This window comes from Vitis riparia, chromosome 7 (genome assembly GCF_004353265.1).
Source record: "Vitis riparia cultivar Riparia Gloire de Montpellier isolate 1030 chromosome 7, EGFV_Vit.rip_1.0, whole genome shotgun sequence".
Taxonomy (NCBI): domain Eukaryota; kingdom Viridiplantae; phylum Streptophyta; class Magnoliopsida; order Vitales; family Vitaceae; genus Vitis; species Vitis riparia.
The window spans coordinates 11,264,919-11,288,204 of NC_048437.1; the positions used below are offsets into that span (position 1 = coordinate 11,264,919).

At 31.2% G+C, this 23,286-nt stretch overlaps 1 protein-coding gene across 1 annotated transcript; it reads right to left on the reverse strand.

Annotated features, from left to right (window-relative positions):
- Positions 1–15,597: 15,597 nt before the first annotated feature.
- LOC117917603 (ras-related protein RABA5e) lies at positions 15,598–18,596 on the reverse strand. The gene is made up of 2 exons (XM_034833930.1): positions 18,187–18,596; positions 15,598–16,204 (listed from the first exon to the last, which is right to left on the reverse strand). Exons 1-2 carry the CDS (start codon positions 18,509–18,511, stop codon positions 15,882–15,884), a joined length of 648 nt encoding a protein of 215 aa, XP_034689821.1. The 5' UTR covers positions 18,512–18,596; the 3' UTR covers positions 15,598–15,881.
- Between the last annotated feature and the right edge of the window lie 4,690 nt (positions 18,597–23,286).

A 23,286-nucleotide genomic window follows, 5' to 3' on the forward strand; every position in this document is an offset into this window, starting at 1 on the left:
AAATTTAATACATTTTTTGTTATCAAATAATATGTTTCCTCTTTTTTTACCTAATTGTAACTTTTTTACCATAACAATAATATTAATTCCAACTATTTTAATTTGTATATAATATTTTATTTTATGTTTTGTAGGAAGAAAATCTTTTTATTTTTATATAGTATTACATAAAATTGACTTCAAGAAATTCTTTAGATTTTATCTCAGAGTCAAAGTATGTGTCACTACCAGATTTTAAGTTTTAAACTTTCATGTGAACTTGATGAATTTTGCTTCATATCTCATTTCCTATATTTGCATGTTTCTTTCTTACTTCATAATGGCTATTCTTCATCTTTCAAGCTCATGACATCTTCATGTTATCCTTCCTCATGTTTCATGAATCTTGACTCTCTTATTTTTCTCATTTTAACCCCTTCTTGCTTTGTCAAAATCTAAAACGATTTCAACTTTCACCATTTTCTTCCCTTAAACCTGAGATAAATCTCAAAATAAAAGTTAAACTAATGGTTAGGGTATTAGCACCAATTTGGGTCAAATAGCATGTTTAAGTGTCTTATATTACATAAATCACATCATATATGTGTCATTGAAGCACATATTTTGGCTTCAAACTAATTCATGCATCTAGGCAATCCATTTAAGGTTATAGTGCATTATCTCTTAATTGGAAGGATGACTTATCTTCATTATCGAGATGGGATTTCCATGTTTAGTACACTAATATGTATGGTTATACATTGGATAGGACTCATGGTGAGTCAAGACATTAGATATCAAGTGGTTGTGATCTCACCAAGCTACTATGTTTCATGAGCTCTCAATCTTAAGATAATATTGAGCTGGTGTTAAAGTTTTTAGTGGTTATGGGTAAGGTAGTCATATATTTTCTATGGATTAAGTCATTGCTAATTAAGATAAGTGACAACAAGTATTCTTAAGATAGGCACCATGATATCTCATGGTTTTGAGGCAGTGTGTCTCATTGGATGATCCTAAGATTATATGATCATGAAAACTATGGTCACAATAATTTCTTAAGTGGAATTTGATATATGTTCTTAGAGAGTTATAATATGTTAGTTGATTGCATAATAGGAGGATTTGAGACTATAGAATTATAGAAATAATCTTGAGAAGTTGATAACATTCAACTCATTAGATTGACACCAATTCATGTGGAGTTTGCATGTAGTGGTTAATATGTCACAAACTTGATCTTTTTACCTCAATTTAATATTATAAGATACTAGATTGTAATTGACTCTTTGTAGTGAGATGTTAAGTCAACTTTAGAATTAAACTTTGAGGGAACCAGTATTTTTCCATGGGTGATTAAAGGTAAAATATGTGCTCTAATGGCACATATTTGATACAATTTATGCCCCAAATGACACTCAAATCACCCAACTTGACCAAAATCGATGCTAAGGCCCTAGCCATGAGTTTAACATGTATTTTGGAGATTTATCTCAAGTTAAAGGGAAGAAAAGGGTCCAAGTTGAATCACTTTAGATTTTGAAATATCAAAATATGGTTAAATGAGGAAATAAGTGAGTCAAGACTCATGGACTATGAAGAAAGGCAAGATGAGGATATCATGAGTTTGGAAGATGATAAATGACCATTATGAGGTAAGAGAGAAGGCAAACGAACATGGATTATGAGGCATGAAACAAATTCATCAAGTTGTATGGAAGTTCGGAACTCAAAATTTGATGGTAACATATATTCTGAGTTTGAGGCAAAATTTGGAGTACGTTTTGAAGTTCATTTTAGGCATACTATATACCGTTTCGAAGCTTGGAAAGTTAGGAGTCCAACACTTTAAATAGCATGCAAATCAAAGTTGAAATGAAGAAGTTATAATCATTTGAAAACAACTGTACAAAGTTGAAGGACCATTTTGAAATTCAACTTATGAATTTGAAATCCAACTTATAAATTTGAAATCCAACTTATGAATTCAAAATCCAATTCAAAATGACCCCAATTTCGAATTCACCCACTATCACTTTGATGTTTTGCCCCTCTACCTTGGGAATTGCATCTACGGCACTCCATCCGCCCTAAGTAGACCTTATACGACTAGAAATCACCATCTTATTTTATTTTTAGTCATTTTTAGGGTTTTTTTTTTGTAATAAGTGACCAATGAGAGTGTTTCACATGTTAGGTAATTGATGATATTATATAAACTCTCTTAGTTCTAAGGTTTAGGCATATCTTAGATCATCTTCTAAGGAGTTTGATATTGGATGTGGAAGAAGACAAGAACTTTGGTTTGTTTTCTTTTATTTTTTATTAAATATATCGTTTCTAGTTTCCTTGATTCAAATTATGGACTTTTACCCTATTATGGATTGTGAATGTGACAGTACCCCCATGAGAGGCTAAAAAGTCAACTTGGGGCTTAAAGCATGAAAACCTAAGGGTTAGAAACTCATAAGAATAATGGTTAAATTATTTTAACAATAAGATTGATTATTGGTTGGATTACAATTTATCAATTTATATTCTATCCTTGTGAGTTAGTTTAGGGAATGATACGTTAGGTTATTACCCGATACTAGTAATTTTTTATAACTCTTGATCATTAGTTATCATGGTCTTTCCTATCGTTATTTGCTCCAAAACAAAGCTACAAAGAGTAGGAAAGGTTTAAAATCCAAATCTTAAACCAGTAATCAATCTCATTCATTTGATGATTTTAGGAATTTGTTTTGAAAATGAAAAATTAGGCTTCAGATATAATTTTGAGTTATAGAATTCAAGTTGATCGCAAACGGCCAAGGATCCCAAAACCTTAAGATCATATTACTTAAAAGACCCTTGTTCTAATTTCTATACCCTAAGTTGGATTATAGAAAGCCCCAAACTTGAATCAATCAAATTTAAAATCAATATTCATTTTGTTATTGATTTAATTTCTTTTACTTAGTTTCACTTTATTCGCATATCGTTTTCCACTTTAGGATTCAAACAAAAGCAATTCATTTACCCTAATATTAACAAATGCCATAAGCTAGTCCCTAAGGACAATACCCGGGATACTACAAAAGCCATAGGAGCTTTTTCTCTTATTTTTCTTGGCCAGAAAGCTACTATGTATTTGGCTTAAGTATTTTGGTAAAATAGAGAAAATTGTCAGTGGGTCCTAGTTGTCTCTACTCAAACTCATATTCCTTGGTAATACATTATTTGAGGGATATTTAGATTTTTTTTATTTATATGTGTACATAAGGGCATTTTAGCAAATGCGTAGGATTGCATAAGAACTTATGAATGGTTTTTTTAATTAAGTTAATTAATTAATTAAAGTCTAATAAAATTTAAGGGTTTAAGGCTTATAATTTTAATCATTCTATTTTCTAGAGAGAGAGTCTTAGCCTTCATCCCTACTTAAAGGATTTCGTCATCTTCACGTGCCAAGGTTTAGGAGAGAGCCATTGGACGGAAGATTACAAGATTTTCAAGATCAGCACCATCATCTTCACTTATTGGATTTTATTTAGGAAGATTTGTATCATAAGTATTGTTTTCTAAAGCACTTATAGTTAAATTTTATGTTTTTGACACTTTCATTGTGTTAGATCTAATATACTTAGTTTCGTAGTAGCATGTTGCAGACCCTCCATTTTGTCCTCCTAGCACATGTCCTATCAGGTATTTGTTAGATACTTTACAACAATTCTCTGGTGGCCCATTACTACTCCCCTAACCTATCTTTTCTAAGTCATCTCGGGGACTTTGGTTGAGGAGTTCATTTAACCTCATTGTAACTCTTGGCAGCCCTAATTTAGACTTAGGCTCACTTAGCCACCTTTGGCCCATTAGGCACCTTAGGCCCACTTAGGCACCTTAGGCCCACTCAGGCACTACCCTAGGCCCATTAGATACACCTGGCCCATTAGACACCACTTTAAGCCCACTTAGGCACCTTAGATTTACTTAGTACATCTTACGCCTACTTAGATACACCTGGCCCATTAGGCACCACCCTAGGCCCACTTAGTACACCCTAGGCCCATTTAGACATTTTAGGCCCACTTAGGCACCTTAAGCCCACTCATGCACCACCCTAGGCCCATTAGATACACCTGGCCCATTAGGCACCACTTTAAGCCCACTTAGGCATCTTAGGTTCACTTAGTACACCTTAAGCCCACTTAGTACACCCTAGGTTCATTAGGCATACCTGGCCCATTAGGTACCACTTTAAGCCCACTTAAGCATCCTAGACCCATTTAGCCATCATAGGCCCACTTAGGCACTTTAGACCCATTAGGCACCATCCTAGGGCCACTTAGGCACCTTAGGTTCACTTAGATACACTTAGGCACTTTTGGTTCACTTAGATACACTTAGGCCCATTAGGCACCACCCTAAGCCCACTTAGGCACCTTATGTTCACTTAGATACACCTAGTCCCATTTAGGCACTTTAGGTTCATTTAAATACACTTAGGCACCACTCTAAGCCCACTTAGGCACTTTTGGTTCACTTAGATACACTTAGGCCCATTAGGCACCACCCTAAGCCCACTTAGGCACCTTATGTTCACTTAGATACACCTAGTCCCATTTAGGCACTTTAGGTTCATTTAAATACACTTAGGCACCACTCTAAGCCCACTTAGGCACTTTTGGTTCACTTAGATACACTTAGGCCCATTAGGCACCACCCTAAGCCTACTTAGGCACCTTATGTTCACTTAGATACACCTAGTCCCATTTAGGCACTTTAGGTTCACTTAGATACACTTAGGCACCTTAGGTTCACTTAGATACACTTAGGCCCATTAGGCACCACTCTAGGCCCACTTTAGGCCCACTTAGGCATCCTAGGCCTGTTAGGCACCACCCTAGGCCCACTTAGGCACCCTAGTGTCACGAACTTAGTCATTCACTAAGCTCGTGCGGCACTTAGGCAAGTCAAGACGCTTGATCTTGCTAAGTCAGTCTTGCTCCCAATGCTTAGCTTGATAGGCTAAGATGCTCTCGACTCGAAAGCTTAAGAAGCTTAGTAGGCAACTTTTAAAGAATGGAAGCCCTTATTACTCAAGGAAGCCTTTACAAGTGCTTTGAAGACTCACTTGCTTGGTGCCTTGGCCAAATGAGGCCCTCACCTATTTATAGGCACCAATGGAACTTTTTGGAACCTTGGAGGGTTCCTTACAATTCAAGTATATTCTAGAATGTCCTACATCATTCTATGTACAAGCCCATGTACAAGAATATACAAGAGAACTCTAGAATTCTCTAGAAGGCTGTGGACTCCTCTCATGTCTTCCACCATAGTGTAGAGTTGTGTGGATTTCTCCAGCCATCTCTAGAACCTTCCACACTCTCTTCCCACTCTAAGAGTCTCCAAAAGCTTCCTCGCTCTATATAAGTTCATGGGGAGGCTCATTTGAATCATCTTGTGACATTAGGCTCACTTAGGTACCACCTTAGGCCCACATAGAATCCCTTGGGTAGTTCTTTAAGCTTAGTACACTAAGGTTTGTCTTCTGGAATTCTATTTGTTTGATTTTTGTTTTAAGAGGATTTTAGTTTATTTGTTTATTTATTAATTTATTTGTTCTTTTATTTATTTATTTATTTTTAGGAGATTATATGATACTAATGTTACGTTTCTTTATCATGAAATAATATTTTGGTTATCTTGTACATGTATATGATTAATCATCTTTTTTTTTTTTTTATTATTATTATTATTATTATTATTATTATTATTATTATTATTATTATTATTATTTATTCATTTATTTATTTTATTATTATTTTTATTTTTATTTTTTAATTGGATGATTTTGTTTTTATTATTTTCATTTCATGGTTCTATGGAAGGAAGATTCAGCCGTGATTTGAAAAAACATTCAACCCAAGACGGATATAAAAAATAAAGAAATTGAGATATGGGAAAGTTTAGAAACTTACCAAAGCTGGTTTTGGCAGGTGAAAAGAAGATGTTCGGTCTGTATAGGGATGGAATGAAGGCTAGGTTCAAAAGGAGAGGGTTTTAATCATGTTGGGCTGACGCAGAAGATTGCGAGTTTTCTCCAGACTGGTGAGAGGTTTTTTCCATGTTGGTAGAGTAAACAAGACTGATTGGAGGAACCACAGATTGACTGAGATAGGAGAGTCTCACAGAGTTTTAAAAAAATGGAAGGAAAAGAGATTAAAGGGGGCGTGAGAGAGGATTTTTTGGAAGGGATCGATATGAGGGAATTTGGGCATCACGCTCAGCTCACTGTCATCGGAAATACTTCACACAATAACTTGGAGCTCTCCACGGGAGCAGGCGCACCATTTGGAGGCTAGCAGGACACATCAAAAGAGGGTTTGAGCGTGAGAGGGTGTCGTTTTTTTGAAGGGATCGATAGAGGGGATTTTTTTTTTTAGAAGAGAGGAGAGTTGGACAGCGTGAAGGGGACGGCGACTGAAAGATTTTTTTTAAAGATCATTGGGCTGCTACTGAGTTTTTTTGGGGGATCACTAGGCTGTCGTTTTTGGGATGAGAAAGATAGAGAGAGAAAGGTTTTGACAGCGTGAGAGAGTGCCATTTCAAAGTCGGTAAGAGAAGTTTTTTAGAGTGGGGGAAGTGTCATTTAAAGGTGACGGTAAGAGAATTTTCAAAGATGAAGGGTGTGATTTTTTTTTAAGGGATCAAGAATGAATTTTTCAAAATGGAAGGGTGTCATTAAGAAAGAAATAAATGGAGGAGCGGACTATTGTTGTTGCTGATTTTTATTTAGATTAGGGGACTACTGCTGCTTCTAGAGATCATCACAAGCGAGAGAGACTGTTTGAAGGGATCGGTGCAAGGAGATTTGAGAGCAGAAAAGCGGCTATTTGAACTCACTGACAGAACCATTTGGACTCATTGACGCCCATCAACCCACGCATCACTAAAAACGCATACCAGAGAATACCTTTGTTCCCGAGCATATTGGAGAAAATATCTACATACCATTGTTTTGGTAAGCTAGGTGAGTCATTTATATATATATATATATATATATATATATGTGTGTGTGTGTGTGTGTGTGTGTGTATGTGTTTCATGTAACAGTGAAAGTTTGATTAGTTTTTAGTGAAATTATTATTATATTGTGTGGTTTAACTAACATTACTAGCTCCAGCGTGAATTACTCTAAATATGGCAGCATGTGTTTCATGTAATTGTGAAAGTTTGATTAGTTTTTAGTGGAATTATTATTATATTGTGTGGTTTGACTAACATTACTAGTTCCAGCGTGAATTGCTTTAAATATGGCATCATGTGTTTAAAAATTAGAACTTATTATATTAAATTTAGAAAACATAATTTTATGTAGTTATATATATATATATATGTGTGTGTGTGTGTATAATTTGCTCTTTATTCAATTTAGTCTTGATTCATTTAATTATTGATTATTTGTTTATTTGTTTGCCACCAATTTTAATACTTTGTAGTCAATTTATTTATTTATTTGTTAGTAATATTGATCCTATGAGTTAAAATAAATAAATATAATTAAAAAAATCAAATTGGTTTTAGGTTTAAGTAAAATTTTAGTTTATTGAAATGATTGATTTTTATGTGTTAAATATTAGGTTTTTATGTGTTAAATATTCAATTTTAAACTTACCTTAATTAGTATTAAAAATGTTTGTTAAGCTCAAATTTATTTTAGTAATGTAAGTTTATTAAAAAAATAAAAATAAAAAATTATTTAATTCCATGAGTTCGTATTTCGTTTCATTCATATTTTGTTTTATTCATATTTATTTGTCTATGTGTTATCAACTTATCTATTTGATTATGAGTTTAATTTTATAGGTTAGAAATTTAGTCTCAGGTAATTTTATAATTTAATTTTTGGTTAAGGTAAAATTTTAGTTTGTTAAAATAATTGATCATCCGTGTTAAGAATTTAAGTTTAGATTGGCTTTAATTAGTGTTTAATTTTTTTTAAGCCTAGATTTCATTTTAATAATGTAAGTTTATTTAGATAGTAGATTCCTTGAATTCATATTTTGTTTTTAGTTTGTTTTCATTTAAATTGATTCATTCTAATTATTTTAGATGTGTTTATAATTTTAAGTTATTAATAAAATCAATTCTATATTCAAAGGTGTATGTCCTTAGTTTATTCAGATTTAGCTTCACTCATCTATTCAGTTTAGGTATTTTCTATAATATTAGTTCACTAATAAAATTAATTTTATGATTGAAAATTATTGTTTGCCTTTATTTGATTTGGTCCATTTTAATTGGTCTAGATGTGTTTGTATGTTTAATCAATCACGTGCTAATTCGTTATTATTACTCTTAATTGATATGTTTTTTTTTAATATTAGTCAATAATTTAATTGGTTTAAGTTTGAATAGTTTATTGCTTAGGTAGTCTTTGGTAAAATTTACTTTTCGGAAGCCATCGGAAGATAGTGAAGCTTGGCCTCCATTCCCACCACTTCAATTGTCTCGGTTGTCAAGAACTCTACTTTGTGATTTTGTTCTTTTTTATTTTTGCTTGATATTTTATTTCTTATGTCTTGTTGTTTTCAAATTAATTTCTTTTATTTGAAAATAAAACACTTTTCTTAAAAGATCCCTTTAAAAATCTATTTTTTTTATAAAAAAAAAATCATCTAGAGTCTTTAGAATCAAAATCTCGTCTTCTTAAATAATATGCAACCTTGTCTTGGTCAATTCGCATCTTTCTTGGTTTTCAATGAAAATTTTGGTTTTAAATCAAACACAAATCAAACCTTGTGGTCCCCAAATAAATGGGATGATTCTATGCTAGATTTGTGTATACCAATTGGAGAATTGGTGAAACCCTTTAATTTAAAAATTCGTTTTAGCAACTTTAGAATATTTTTAAAAATTTTACAAAACTTGTATGACTTTCCTCATTTCTTGAACTTGAATTTAAAGTTTTGTTTGAGTTAGAAAGCCATTCTGGAATAGAAGATATAAACAAGTCTTTAGGGGGGCTTCGTTTTCACCCAGATCTGGACACCCGAGAGATTTTTACAGAAATAAAATACCATGACTTTTTAAATTTGATTCAATATTTTTACTCAATTCTAGGTTTCTTGAAATTGATATTAGACACATAAAATATTAAAAAATATTCCTTTTTGAGAGAGAGATGATTTTTCAAAGTTGTACCTACTGTGCATGCTGAATTCTGGACATATGATTATCTTGAGTGTTTTAAATTATTTTTTAGTACTATCCAACCCCGAATTCATTTTTTATGTGATATAGACACTTTGAACTATGTGTTTGGTTTTTCTATGATTTTATGTGATCATTTATTTTTTTTTAAAAATTCGTTTATGCATGACAGTTTTTTCTTACCTAATCCGGACCTTTTGGAATTTTCGGGTGTCTTTGCTACAATTTGTCATTCGAATGAATGTTTGGCTTTGGGTATCTCGTTTTAAACGTGTAAGAGTTGTTTCCTAAAAAAATTTTGCGATTAAATTCCCCTCCAAGACGTTTTTTTTAGAAATTGTTTTCTGATGCTCTCTTTACTAATTGCATGTTGATGATCCTTGTATTTTGCCTAAATTTGTTATTTATTTTTAGGGTCATTTGACTTATCTTGGCTTAGTTTTTAGTACTGTATATTAGACACCATGAAATAGATTACATAATTTATACTTGCCCTAATCACTCTAGCCTTTTTTAGAAGAATCTTATAAATTATGCATGCTATCCAAGTACACTCTCTATCACTTGTTTTTCGGAATTTTATGAACATGTTTGTTGTTGTGAACCATATCTATATTTGATTCCATCCTTGGGTGTCTAGATGTCCATTCAATTTGATTTGAAAAAATGCATGTCGTGTGCTATATTTCTGTGTTAATTTTGATGTTTTTTATAGCATTTTAGGAGCGATCCAGGTACGCATCCTAACTTTCCTTTATGAGTATGATTGATTTTTATTTTTATTTTTTTAGCATGCTAGTTTTGAAATCACCTTAGCCTACCTAGGTACCCTCAATTAATCAATTGATTACCACATTTCCCTCAACTTAGTCAATAGAGACCTTTGTAGGACTTAGAGGGGTGTTATCTCCTAAAGGTACCTTTCCAATAAGTAACCTGATCCCCAGACCTAGACTAGGGTTTTTTAAAATACACGCTTTTCCAAACACTATGGAGTCACTTTTTTAGGGTTTTCTTTCTTGTTTTATTTTCCCTTTTAAAATAAAATAAAATAAGTGGCGACTCTAATTTTTCCATAAAAACAATTTTTCACCAAATAAAAGTGAGTTTCGCCGATCGAGTGGGGGCGCACGTGAAAAATGCGGGTCCACACATGTACCCCATAATCTAGGGCTTGGAATCGAGTAATCCATATATTCTAATAATTGAGCATTCCAATTTCCCTTCTAGTTGACATCTTTCCAACCTTAGTCCATTTTTTTATAAATAGCAAGCATGAAGGGAACACAAAAAACAACATAAGTGAGAAAAGAAAGAAAGAAAGGTTTAGTGGAAGCTTATTTAGGATATTTGTAGATATCTTAAGCAATAAGGCACAATCATCTCATTGACTAAGATAACCAATAGTTCTTTTATGTAAAGATTCAAACTTTCATGTTTAAAATTTCTTTTTTTTCCAATTCAATGCAAAGTCCTGTTTTTTAGACAATCTTAGGAGAATTTGAATTTAAATTTTTTTATTGATACATAGTTGCTTTATTCTTCTTCAAATCCAATTCATTTCCAATAGAGAATGTTTTTTTCCCTTAAGCTTAGTATTAGCATATTAAATGAAAGAATTAAGTGAAGTAAGTGATTTTCCTTCTTGTACAACGCCATGATTCTTGAGGTTGACTTTGAATTAGTTATGATGAGGAAACTTGCTCTATAATTATCACCATAGAGTGTCATTGCTTGAGAATGTTCTTAGTAGATGGTAAATGATGGAGTGATATCAAGAGCAATGAGTCATTAGAAATGTTTTCAGAATCGGACTAATCATTGAACTGAAAAAGTTACCAGCTCACGGTTCACTAATCGAACCGGTGGTCAAACCGATAACATCATATAATATATAATTTATAAATTATTAAAATTTAAAATAATTATAAAAATAAAAATAAAAATTTATATATTATTTAAAAATTAAAATTTTATTTGAAAATCAAAAAATTAGTTTCAAATTAGAAATTAAAATTAAAATCATAATTTTAATTTAAAATTTGAAATTTTAAAATTTATGTTTAAATAAAAAACTTATTTTAAAATCAAAATCATTTTATTTAAATTTGTAATTTTTCATTAATTTAAATTAAAATCATAAAGTAAAAAAATAATAAATATAAAAGAAAATAAATAATAATGAGATGAGGTAAAAATAATAATAACAAGATCTGGAAAGAAAGGAAGGAGAGGAGCGGCCAAAAAAAAGAAGAAGAAGGTGGGGGGAAAGGGTTTTCCACAGCAGAGGGTAGAGGTTCTGCTGGTGGAAAGGTTTGTTGAGAAAAAATAATGGTTGAACCAGACAGTTTGGAGGGAACCGTCCGATTCGCCGGTCAGACTGCTGGTTCAACGATCCAATTCTAGTTTGACTACTTACCGACCCAATTGACTGGACCAGACCGGAACCGTGACCGACCGGCCTGTCCAGTCTGATTTTTAAAACCATAGTCATTAGATAGCTATACCTAACTCCCCTCTTAGAACTGTTTGGATTAACCAAGGGGGTAAAAGTTCTTCTAGCAACATTGGTTATAAACATGGGTCATAACATATGCACTACAAGAAGACAAAATAATAAAAGCGGTAATTTTTTCATTCTCTAATTTTCTCTTTAATTTATTTTTTCAAATACTTGATTGCTCATTCATTCAAAGAACTCTCACTTTAATTTTATTCAACACTTCATATTTTTCATTCTTCTTTCTCAAGGGTTGACAATAGTATCTCCTCGCCATAAAAAAACAACCTACTATTTCTATCAAAAAACAACATTTAGATCTCTTTCCAACTATATGGTAATCATATTTCTTGCGCTTGGGAGTCAAGCTTGTAGATGTTTGACAATTTTTTCACAAATAGGGAAATTTAATAAAATTTGCAATCTCACACACTAACATGGTCCTATGAAACCACAATTAAAAGTGTCTTAATGTTCCAAGTTTCTAAAGAGCAACCAACAAAGCAAAAGGGTTCTAGTACAAAAATTGGGAATTTGGAGCATAGAGAAGAAGATTGACAAAAATGAAATTATTTAATGTTGAAATCCTTCAAAAACAACCTCATTTTAGATAAATAAGACTTCAAAAATATAAATAAAAGGACGTGGATTGAATGGTTATTCCAAAATCGACTAATTCACACAAGTCAATAGTCAAATCATTGGTTCACATTATTTAAGCTCGATTTAACTCCAAAATGACTCAAAAGTAGGGGTGGCAATTCATGGTAGTGGGTTGTGTTGTGTCAAAGCCTAAGTATTCTACTACATAGTTTAACCCAAACTCGACATGAATAATAATTATGTCAAAAACATAAACCCACATACCATCTAATTATTAAACAGGTAACAAGTTGTGTAACCCATTTAATAATCGGGTCCACCTATTTAATAATCGGGTTAAGTTAGGTCTTGTATATATCTATATGATTTATGTCTCAATTAAGCACGTTTATGAATCAATTAACCTATTTATTTAAAAACAAATTTAAAATGAGTCAAATATGTGTTAAATGATTTAAAAATATAAGGAACATGAGGACGTAAAAAGGGGATCCTATCAACTTGTTCTGACCTAGGATAATAAGTTTATAAGCTTGTTCTTACTTCATTGTCGAGAAACGAAAGAAGACTTCCATCTCCAAGGTTAACTTAGGAGTAGACCGCTTTTTTTGGGCATCATGTGAGAGTTAGAATTAATTTTGATTTATCTACTTCTATGTATGTGGGGGGAAAAGGAAACGTTTGTACTAAGCCACAAAGTTTATTTTGTACATTGTAGGAATGTCAATTAGAATGACTTGTTCATAAATCTAAATGACGAATAAAAAAATTCTATGGAATCATGAATGAAGGAAAGATCCTTATGATCTAGTCATATTTCGTAAACTAGTCAATGATGATCCTCCATGGATTAGTCTATATAAGTCGTAGCTAAAGTTGCAAAAATAAGAGCTTGAATACCACTTGTAAATAATCCAAGGAACATGACAAGTATAAGAACAATTGAAGGTACTAAAAAAACAAGAACAACAAGAAGATTTTTCTTTTGTCCCTTCTAGGTGATTGAAAAATAAGAAAATAGTTAATGTATTCAAAATAATTATGTATTTACAAATTGATTAAAGATCACGAGGCGTTTTGAATAAAAACACTTTGTTTATTATTTATAATTTTTTATATTTCTTTTTATTTGTTGGACGTATCATTCAAAAAAAAAATGGATCACTGTTATGCCTATAGGAAGAACCAATTAAAGAATTTCGTTATATCCCTTCTAAGATTGTTCTATTTCAAATTCCATGTATTCTATGAGTTCCTTATTTTGTCAATTGCCAATTCTTGGTCATTACAATTCATGGGCAATTTGGATTAAGATTTAAGGATAGATTATTCTTTTTACCAAATATATGCGAATCAAATCACAATCTTATAATAAGAACTAGATATCTTTCTCGATCAATCCCTTTGCCCCTTAGTATAATTAGGTTGACAGCAAGATTATTAAATGAGTCAGTGTGGGTCGAGTTCGTGTTATGCAGGTTTACCCATAAATTACCTATTTATTAAACGGGTCATACAGGTCAACACGAATTTGACCCAAACCTATTTATACTCAACTCAAATCCGTGAAAAGCATGTTGAATTTATGTCATGTTGACTCAAACTTTGCCACTCCTGCTCAAAAGTGGCACCCAAACCAAGAAAGGTATCGATTGGATTGACCAATTCGATATTTAAACTATTGGTTTTATTTCTTATTTATTTTTATTTTAAAAAATAATACAATAAGTGGCAATTTCAAATCAAGGTAAATAAATAAAAAATGATTTTCTATAAAGATTCAAAATTTTCAAGTAAATAAATAATTATCTTCAAATAAATTGAAATAAAAATCAAAGCGCACATTGCTATGCATGATCCAAACCCCACCCTTATATTACCCTTTTATCTAACACTTGCCTAAATCTACATAATTTATCTTTATTAAAAAAATTATTAAAACAGCATACTAATTATTAAGTACTTAAATGAAAAACTAATAATCAAATTAATCCTTGAAATAGATTTAAATTCATATTTAATTAAGAAAAAATTACATTAACCTCAAGAGAGATTAAAGCTAATTAGTATAATTCACCTTTATTATGAATCCAATGACAAGAAACCTAACCAAATAAAGCCAAAAGGTAGTTGGTTCTTGGATTTTTTTTGGCTGATTTTGGAACTGTATATGGAATCATGCTCTCATCTACCACATGGTCCAAACTCTTTAAAAAATAAAAATAATGCCAAAATTGACAACCACAAATTGTAGGAGATCAAGGAAACACCTTTTTCTTTTAAAAATATCAATTTTTTGAGAAAAATATTTTGTATCTTTTTCTTATAAAAATAATATTTTCTTTTAAAATTTATAATGTTTTTAAGTTAAAAAAGGAATTACTTTTCAAATTCAAATATGGGAAAGGTTAAGACTTCCAAAATTACAATCATTTTATTAATTTTAATCAAATAATTCGTAATTTCTCCTAGTTCTATAAATTAGTCTTCCTTTTGTTTTTGGCGTTTAAGAACGTCTCTCTTCCTAACAAAACAAACATGAAACAACAAATAAGGAAGTTACCCAACGGATTCTGAGAGAGAGAAGGGGGTGGGGGTGGGGTAGGTGAGCTTCGTGAGAAATGTAAAAGTGGGGAGAGAGAGAGAGAGAGAGAGAGAGAGAGTGGGCGGGATAGAGAAATGTAAAAGTGGACAGAGAGAGGGAGAGAGAGACAGAGGGAGGAGCTGTAAAAGAATAGGGAACATAATGCATATACCTGAATCACAATTCACCTGATTCTCCCACAAAAAAAGTCTGGAAGAAAAAGAGGGGAGGAGAGGAAGAGAGAGAGATGTGAAAGAAGAGAAACCATGTAACCGTTGGATCACATCCCACCTTATCCTCTCAAAAAGTAAGAGAAGGAGAAACCACTCAAAGAGAAAAGATGTAAAATCAAAAATGAAATATCTAAAAATAAATTTTCAAAGGGGGGATATTGACCAGATTCTTTCAATAAAGGAATGGGAAAGCAAAAGTTTTAAAAACAAAAGGATTATTGACCCACTAATAACATGTCATTCCATTTGGAAAAGAACAGCTCACTGTATTAACATGGAGTCTCTATAATTCAGGACTATGGGGTAATGAACTGATATTTAAACTAATAATTACACAAATGATGAGTTCTCAATTATGATTGAACAAATGATTTATGAGCTTTGACTGAATGAACAAAGTGATTCGACACGATTATGAATATCATGAAAGAAAAAGAAAAAAAAGACAACAATGTGAAATGTTTGATCATGGCTTTTCCTGAAAACTGGAACAAAAACAATAACAATAACAATAATCATATATAGTAATCTCATTGAAACACACATGGAAAAAAGAAGAAGAAGAAGAAATCATATTACTGTATCCACTTCACCAACCTCTTCAAAGCTGATGGCTTCTTTGCCTTCAAATACTACTACAGAAGTGAAAGTCACTTTATTGGCCAAGTTAGTTCGAATGATTTCAATGAGAAAAAGCACCAACCACCTTTGAGAAAGCAACTAGTTTGATAATCAACAAGGAAATGGAGAAAGAATACAAAACCGAAATAAATAGATAGACAAATCATCTGGAACAGCAAGAAGAATAGATCTGGTTTTGCTTTGATGCAGCTGCCCCATTGTTAACTAGGCTTACCCGATTCACAGACAATTCAGCCTTGTAGGAATCAGAGTGTAGAACTTTGCGACTGACATTGTTGAATATTTCCCGGATAACCATCTCAAAAGCTGTTTTAACATTAGTAGCATCAAGTGCAGATGTCTCCATGAAAAATAATCCTTCTGCTTCTGCCAGGTTTTTTCCCTCCTCAGTGCTCACATCCCTAATATTCTCCAAATCACATTTGTTGCCTACCAGCATCCTCGCCACTGTAGTGTCACAATGTACTGCACAATTATTTTATAAATGGTTAAACTTAGTTAAAATCAAATACAAATGTAAGAATATTCATATCCTCTATGAGAATTTGCCCATCACCAACAGAAAACGAGAAAGAAGACTACATAGGTAATACCAGATTCAAATTAAATATGGCGATTTCACCAATAAATAAATGGAATAACCAAACAGGTTTCATCGTATAAACTCAATGAACCAGATTTGTTAAATGCTGCTTTCGAAGCTTTTGTTCACACATTGAAAATCTCTGGCCTCATGTACACTCTCTCAAGAAACAAGTAATATATATATGAGGAAATTTTCAGACATGATACATGTAAAACACATATTTGATGGGATATGCCTGGATACACTTCAGACACATTCCATATCTAAATTCAGAAGTAATATTTAAAAATTCAAGCATCAATTCTGGCTATATACTAACATGGCTTAAAAATGATGCTTCCAATCACTTGAATCCCCAGAGGGGTAGAGAGAGAGAGAGTTGCAAAAGCAGGATTCAAGCTTTTAAAGTGCTCTCTTTTGACACCATGGAAAAAACAGTTGCAGGCATTAATGAAAGAAACCCATGTGATTTTGGAGGAAAAGAATGCAAATCAAAATTTTGTTTGAGATGAAAACAAAAGGAATTGTTCCAAAACTAGAAATTTTCAATGTGTTAAACAACCAAGATTTGTAATGAGAAGGAATTGAAATTGAATAATGTTTGGAAAGCTGGACAGCAAAATTCATACCTTTTAAATTCTTCTCGAATGCCAAATGATTCAAAGGACAAGAAATCTAAATCATTTCCCTTTCATTAATCAAATTCCTTAGGTTCCAAACAAAGCATGACTAGAGTTTTGAGACACGCCAAAACTTTTGCTTCCCAGGCTTTTCACATTTTATCAACTGCCAAACATGGCAATCAGCAAGAACAAAGGAAGAAAAGCTTCTCAATGCCAAACAATAGAAATGGAATCAAGTATAAGCCTTTTCATTTTCCAAATAAATCAATTCCTTTGGTTTGAAATAGAGCCTAAACTGCTTTATTTTTTGCAAGTTGATTACCCTGAACACTTGAAAGCTTCCATTTGTCACACTTTACCACATTTTCTCTGCAACCAAACTAGGACAAAGACATATACTACTTTTACTTGGGTGGATTGTCCCCTTTCTTCATTGCAAACATGGAAAATTCAAGATTTCATTTTGTTTTTCCCACATTTTCTCAGAAGCCAAACAGAACCAAACCAGGTGAGTTAAAAAAGAAAGCAAGAACCCAAATTAAACACAATTGAACCAATTCAACATAGAAATTCATGCCGCTGGCACAAAAGTCACTAAAATGAAATTCAGTTTCTCACTTTTCCAGCAAGAAACACACTAATCAGCAAAAAAAAGGGGGAAATCAAATCCAATCCCACTCATTTCCATCGATCAAACTCTTTTGGCTCCAAACTGAGCTTAAGCTATTTATGGTCAAGTTTCCGTCACTTTCCCACACTTCTCAGCAGCCAAACACTAACCACGATCAAAACCAAAAAAGCAGAAACACTCGCTACTGAGATCATCAGCCATTCATTAATTAAATTCCTTTTACTGAATTTTAGTGATTTTAACTTCAATTGCCTCACTTTCTCAGCAACCAAACACCAATAAATAAATAATAAAATAAACAACCATCTCTTGAGCCCATCGAGGCATTCTATCAATTAAATTCTTTGCTTCCAACCAGAGCCTAAACGTTTTTTATCACTCAAAATTTCAGAGAACACTTTAAAAACCTCAAACTAAACAAAATTGAAGCAATTCGAACAATCGGAACTCCTGCCAATACTATTAAACAAGAACAGAAAAGAAAAGAAAACTTCAATTTCTTCGACTCTCCCACACTTTCTCGGCAAACAAACAGAACCATAACAGCAAACAAGACACAGAAAACAAACAAACCAACAAATGAATAAATAAAAGCAGAAACACCCACTCTTGAGCTCATCAAGCCAACGCGCGATGCTCTCAAAGGTGGAGCGGCGGCTGATATCATAAACCAGCAGAGCACCGAAAGCGCCACGGTAGTAAGCAGAGGTGACGGCTCTGAAGCGCTCCTGACCGGCGGTGTCCCAGATCTGCGCCTTCACCTCCTTGCCGTCGATGTCGACGCACTGAGTCTGGAACTCCACTCCGATGGTGGCCTTGGAGTGGAGATCGAACTCGTTGCGAGCATACCGAGAGAGCAAATTGGATTTGCCCACTGCAGAATCCCCGATGATTACAATCTTGAAGAGATACTCCTCTCCTTCTTCCCCCATTTTTGATTTTCCTCACTTCAAAATCCGCGTAATCTCAGTATTTATTTTATTATCTTATGGTGGATGTGGGGAGTATGGGGAACGGCGGAAAGTGGCGTTAAATATTTGGAAGGCAAATGCGCGGAGCGTGATTGGCGCAGTCATGGCGGTAGACGGTAGGAAGTAAAATAGGAAAGTATTTTTCGCCTTTCCCCTGTCCTAAATGTACATGTTCCCGTTTTATAATTATTTTGTCTTTGTTTTATTTTTTTTAATAATAATAATTTGATTTTTTATATTTATATAAATAGAAAAAAATAATATTTGGATTTTTAGGTGGTATTTGCTTTTTTACTAACTAAAAATAAATAAATAATATTTGAATTTTTCTATTCAACTAAAAATAATTTATCAATATCAACCAAAATAACAAAATCAAAGCTAACAAGTTCTAGGTTGCTTTTAACTAAATAAAAAAAAAAATCAGTTAAAAAATAAATACCATTTTAGTGTCAAGAATATAAGGATTTGTTTGGTAACTATTTTCAAAAGTAATTCTACAAAATAGTTTTTTGAAAACAACTTTTAAAAAATGTTCTACAATATTTTGTAAAATAAAAGTGTTTGAAAATTTAAAATCTTTTCAAACTGTTTTTAATATTTTTAAATATGTTTTAAAAATAACTTTTTATATTTAATATTTTATTTTTAATCATTTTACATCTTCGTATAATTATTTTTTAAAACAATTCTTAGAAAACAAGTGAAAACAACTAAAAAATGTATTTTAAAACTAACACATTTTTTATTTTTAAGAACAGAAAACAATTTACGATGTTTTTTACAAAAATATATTTTTTATTTTTAAGAACAGAAAATAGAAAACAGTTTTTGTTATCAAATGCATTTTCTTTTTTCTTTTTTTTCTTTTTTGTTTTAGAGAAAAGAAAAATATTCTAAAAAACATTGCCTAACCGACCTAAATATTTCTTCTTCTTTATTTACTTTTTTTTTCTTAATTTTATACATTATAAATATGACAGTTTTAATTTTTAATATTGTCTCTCCTTTTAATATCAACTTAAAAAAATAAAAAACAATATGGCCTATATACCTTGAGAATTAGAGCTTTACAAATTACCAAACAAAATAATTATTTTAAAATGTATAAAATAAAATATTAAAATCTAAATATCTCAAAATCATGAAATAAATCCTTAACAATATAATTTAATATTAAATTATTAAAAAATATTTTTAAATTAAGAAATTTATAAGCTCATTATGTGTAATATAATTAAAAGTAAAAAAGCATTAGAGTTATTTACTATTTTTATATTTTATTAAAATAATATATAATATAATTATATTTTTCCTAAATCTTTTAACCCACTTCAAACCTAATACAATTGATAACTTTCTAACCTAATCTCAATCATAGCCTATTCAAACTTTTCGTACACCAACCAAAAGTTCGAGTAGGTATTGGTTGGGCAAGTTGGACCTCTAAAATTACAATTCTATGATTAAAAACCTCTATATCACCTTTAATTATTATTTTATAATAAGGTTAAAATTTAGATTGTTGATTGTTTAATAATTCATTTTAATCATTAAATAAATTATAGTTATTAATAATGTCAAAAAACAGTAATCTCATATATTATAATTTAAGTTCTTATTCGTAATAATGAAAATTTCAGTAAACACAAATATATTAATACTTGAATTTTATGAAAATATCGATAAAATATAGATGAATATTTTAATAAAAATATTAATGAATATCGTCTTTTTGCGTTTATATTTAAACATTTTTTTTATATGTTTTGTGTGTAACTACGTCTATTTTAGGTAATTTTAATATATGTTCCTTTTTGCCTATGGAAATACGAGAAAGTGTATAATTTTACCATAACAATTTTATTCATTTTATTTTAGATTTATAATTGTAAAGAAACAAAATTAAATGATCATATAGAAAAATAAATTGATTTCTTGAATTTATTATAGTTTTTTCTATAAAAAGGCATTCCTCCATTATTTTTTAATATGCAATTATTTATAAAATTAACCATAATTAATTAATTTTTCTTTCCTTTTGTTAATAAAAGTTATTAGTGACATAATAATATATTGTTATATTAAAGGAGCAACAATTATCACTTATTATAGAAACAAGGGCAAATTAGGTAATGCCCATAAATTTTGAATTTGGAAATTTGATTCATAAACAAGGGTGGGAGAATGGGTTTTCTCAAACCACATTCATATGAACTTTTCATTCCAAAGTTCAAGTAAATAAAGGATTAAATAAAAATGAAATACTCCCACTTTTTTGTGATTTGCAGGAATCAAACATACATGCTTTTACTTACAAATAATCGATATTAAAAGCCTATTTGAAAGTGATTTTATCAAAGCACTTTTAACATCATATAAAAATAATTTATTAATTTTAAAATATTTTTAATTTTCTTTTTTCTTTTTCTTCTTTAATTTCTTTTCTTAACATCCAATCATATCTAAGCTACTTGTCATGTAGCCAAGAAACTCTTTTGATTGGTCAAATGAAATTAAAGATGGTAATGGGACGGTTCAGGACAAGTAGCCCTCATCCCAACTTGTCTCATTTAATTAAAATAATTCTTATTGGGATTCCATTAAAAAAATTAGACTGGATGTGATAAGTGCCTCAACAAAACATGTCCCATTATCATCTCTAAATAAAACGTATAAGGAAAGTGAATTTACTATATATGAAATAATACCTAAAATGAAAAAAAAAATATTCATAGTACTAAACTTATTAAGAAAGGAATACTTCTAAGATACAAAAGGTATTTATAGAATTTTTCATCTCAATCATTGAAAATGTACAATAAAATTTGGATCTTAAAAAGAATGAGAAGATATATAAAACAAGAAGAGTGCAATTGGTAGAGTAATGGAATTGAAATATATATATAATGGTAATTGGTTGATTGTGTTGTTCAATTTGTACCTTGAGGAAAAAATAAATGTAGGGGGTATTTTGGTAAGTGTGAAAGGGGTCCAAGGCCAACACGTGGTTGTTGAATATTTTGAATGGGTAGATCTCTTTTAAATGCCATTGGACCTAATCCCAACCCATGAAATAACGGAAAATACACACAATATTGGTTAGATCTGAAAAGAAAATTAATAGAGAGGTAATCGAAATGGATCGAGAGAGTCCTTTCTTACGTTTCGGATATAGTTTTGAAATACAATCATGAGAAATAATTCTTAAAAATCATTTTTAAAATAAAGTTTTATTTAAAATTCAAAAATAAAGAATAACTTTTTATTTATTTTTTTTGGACAAAGGCAAATTTAAAGATGGCAATGGGATGATACGCCTAATGAGACGGGTTTAGAATTTAGAATAAATAGATTAGAGATGAATTTAGGATTTTTTTTTTTAAATCCGAAATGGATTCAAGGTAGATTCAAGTATTACCTTGTTTCACCCCATCCTGATTATATATAAATTAATTTTAGTAGAAACAAAACTTTAGTAGTAAGTTGAAAATAAATGTAAGGCATATTTTAGAACAGCCTTATTTTACATTCATATCATGTTTGGGCTACTTTTTAAAAATGATAATAGGACTCCCATCATGTTTTCATTCCCGTTCCCTAATGCAACACTTATATGTAGAACATCAAAAGAAAAAATGAGAATGAGAAACCAATTCCATCTCTTATTCATTTATATGTTTGGATTGCTTAAAGAATGGGAGCATGAATAAAAAGTAATTAATTATTGTGCCGATCAAATCCTACTCTGGAATTTTGATTCATCTAGAATTTTAATTCCTGTCTTCCAAATGACATTATAGTTCTCGTCTATTCCTATCCTATTTTCATTCATATTCCACTCCCTAGAGAATCATACTACCATGCTAAAAATAAGAATCAGATCTTAGTGAAAATAGAATTCAATTTCCATAATAATGATTTAATTCTTATTTCCATTTTTATTGTCAAAATCAATCCAAGCACATTAATAATAAATAAAACAAAAATTAATTCTTGAATCTCATTCTCTATTCCAATATTTCAAACATAGTCTAAAGGCAAGATGGGAAGACGGGCAAGAGGAAAACTTCATAAATCATCAAATTAGAGAGAAGTCGGAATGAAGGGAACTATATAGGATGATAGTTTAAGTGCAGCTCACACTTGTGTACGCCTTGGCATCGGGCAATGCAATCTGTTAAGGGTCAAGGAAGCCATGTGCCATTATACACCACACTACATGCATTGTTCTTCCAATCCACTCCATCTATCAACAAATACCTAGATTTGTTTTGCATCATGCATAACCTTCTTTTTGGATCTCGAAAGAGTTAGAATTAACTTATTGTTTTTTTCTTATGTGCTTCTTTACATTTATTTTTCTTCTTTCTATCCTATAAATGAAGATTTTTTTTTTCGTACTTCTCTACTTATATATATACACACAATTTTTTTTTTTCTTGATATCTTCCTACATTTGTTTTCCCCCTCCTTGGAGACGAACAGAACCTAAAGATTCTTTGATTTGAATCCAACAATCAATACAAAGAAAGTCACACATGAGGTAAAACTCTAATGATAATTAAAGATTCAATGGGGATTCTTCCAATTTATATCAGTTTTTGTACAAGAGGAACCCCAATCAAAAAGAGTTTTTCTTCTTTAACCATATTTTACTTGTTCAAACAACATATTAAAAACCATTACCCTTGTCTCTTCGACCTACAAATTGCCTGAAAGTAGGATACTCAAAA

Excerpts from the sequence above, each read along its gene's own strand:
- LOC117917603 (XM_034833930.1), bottom strand. The coding sequence starts at position 18,511 with ATGGGGGAAGAAGGAGAGGAGTATCTCTTCAAGATTGTAATCATCGGG. Across the intron at positions 16,205-18,186 it reads TTGGCTTGATGAGCTCAAGA|TACATTGTGACACTACAGTG; the intron begins GTGGGTGTTTCT and ends ATAATTGTGCAG.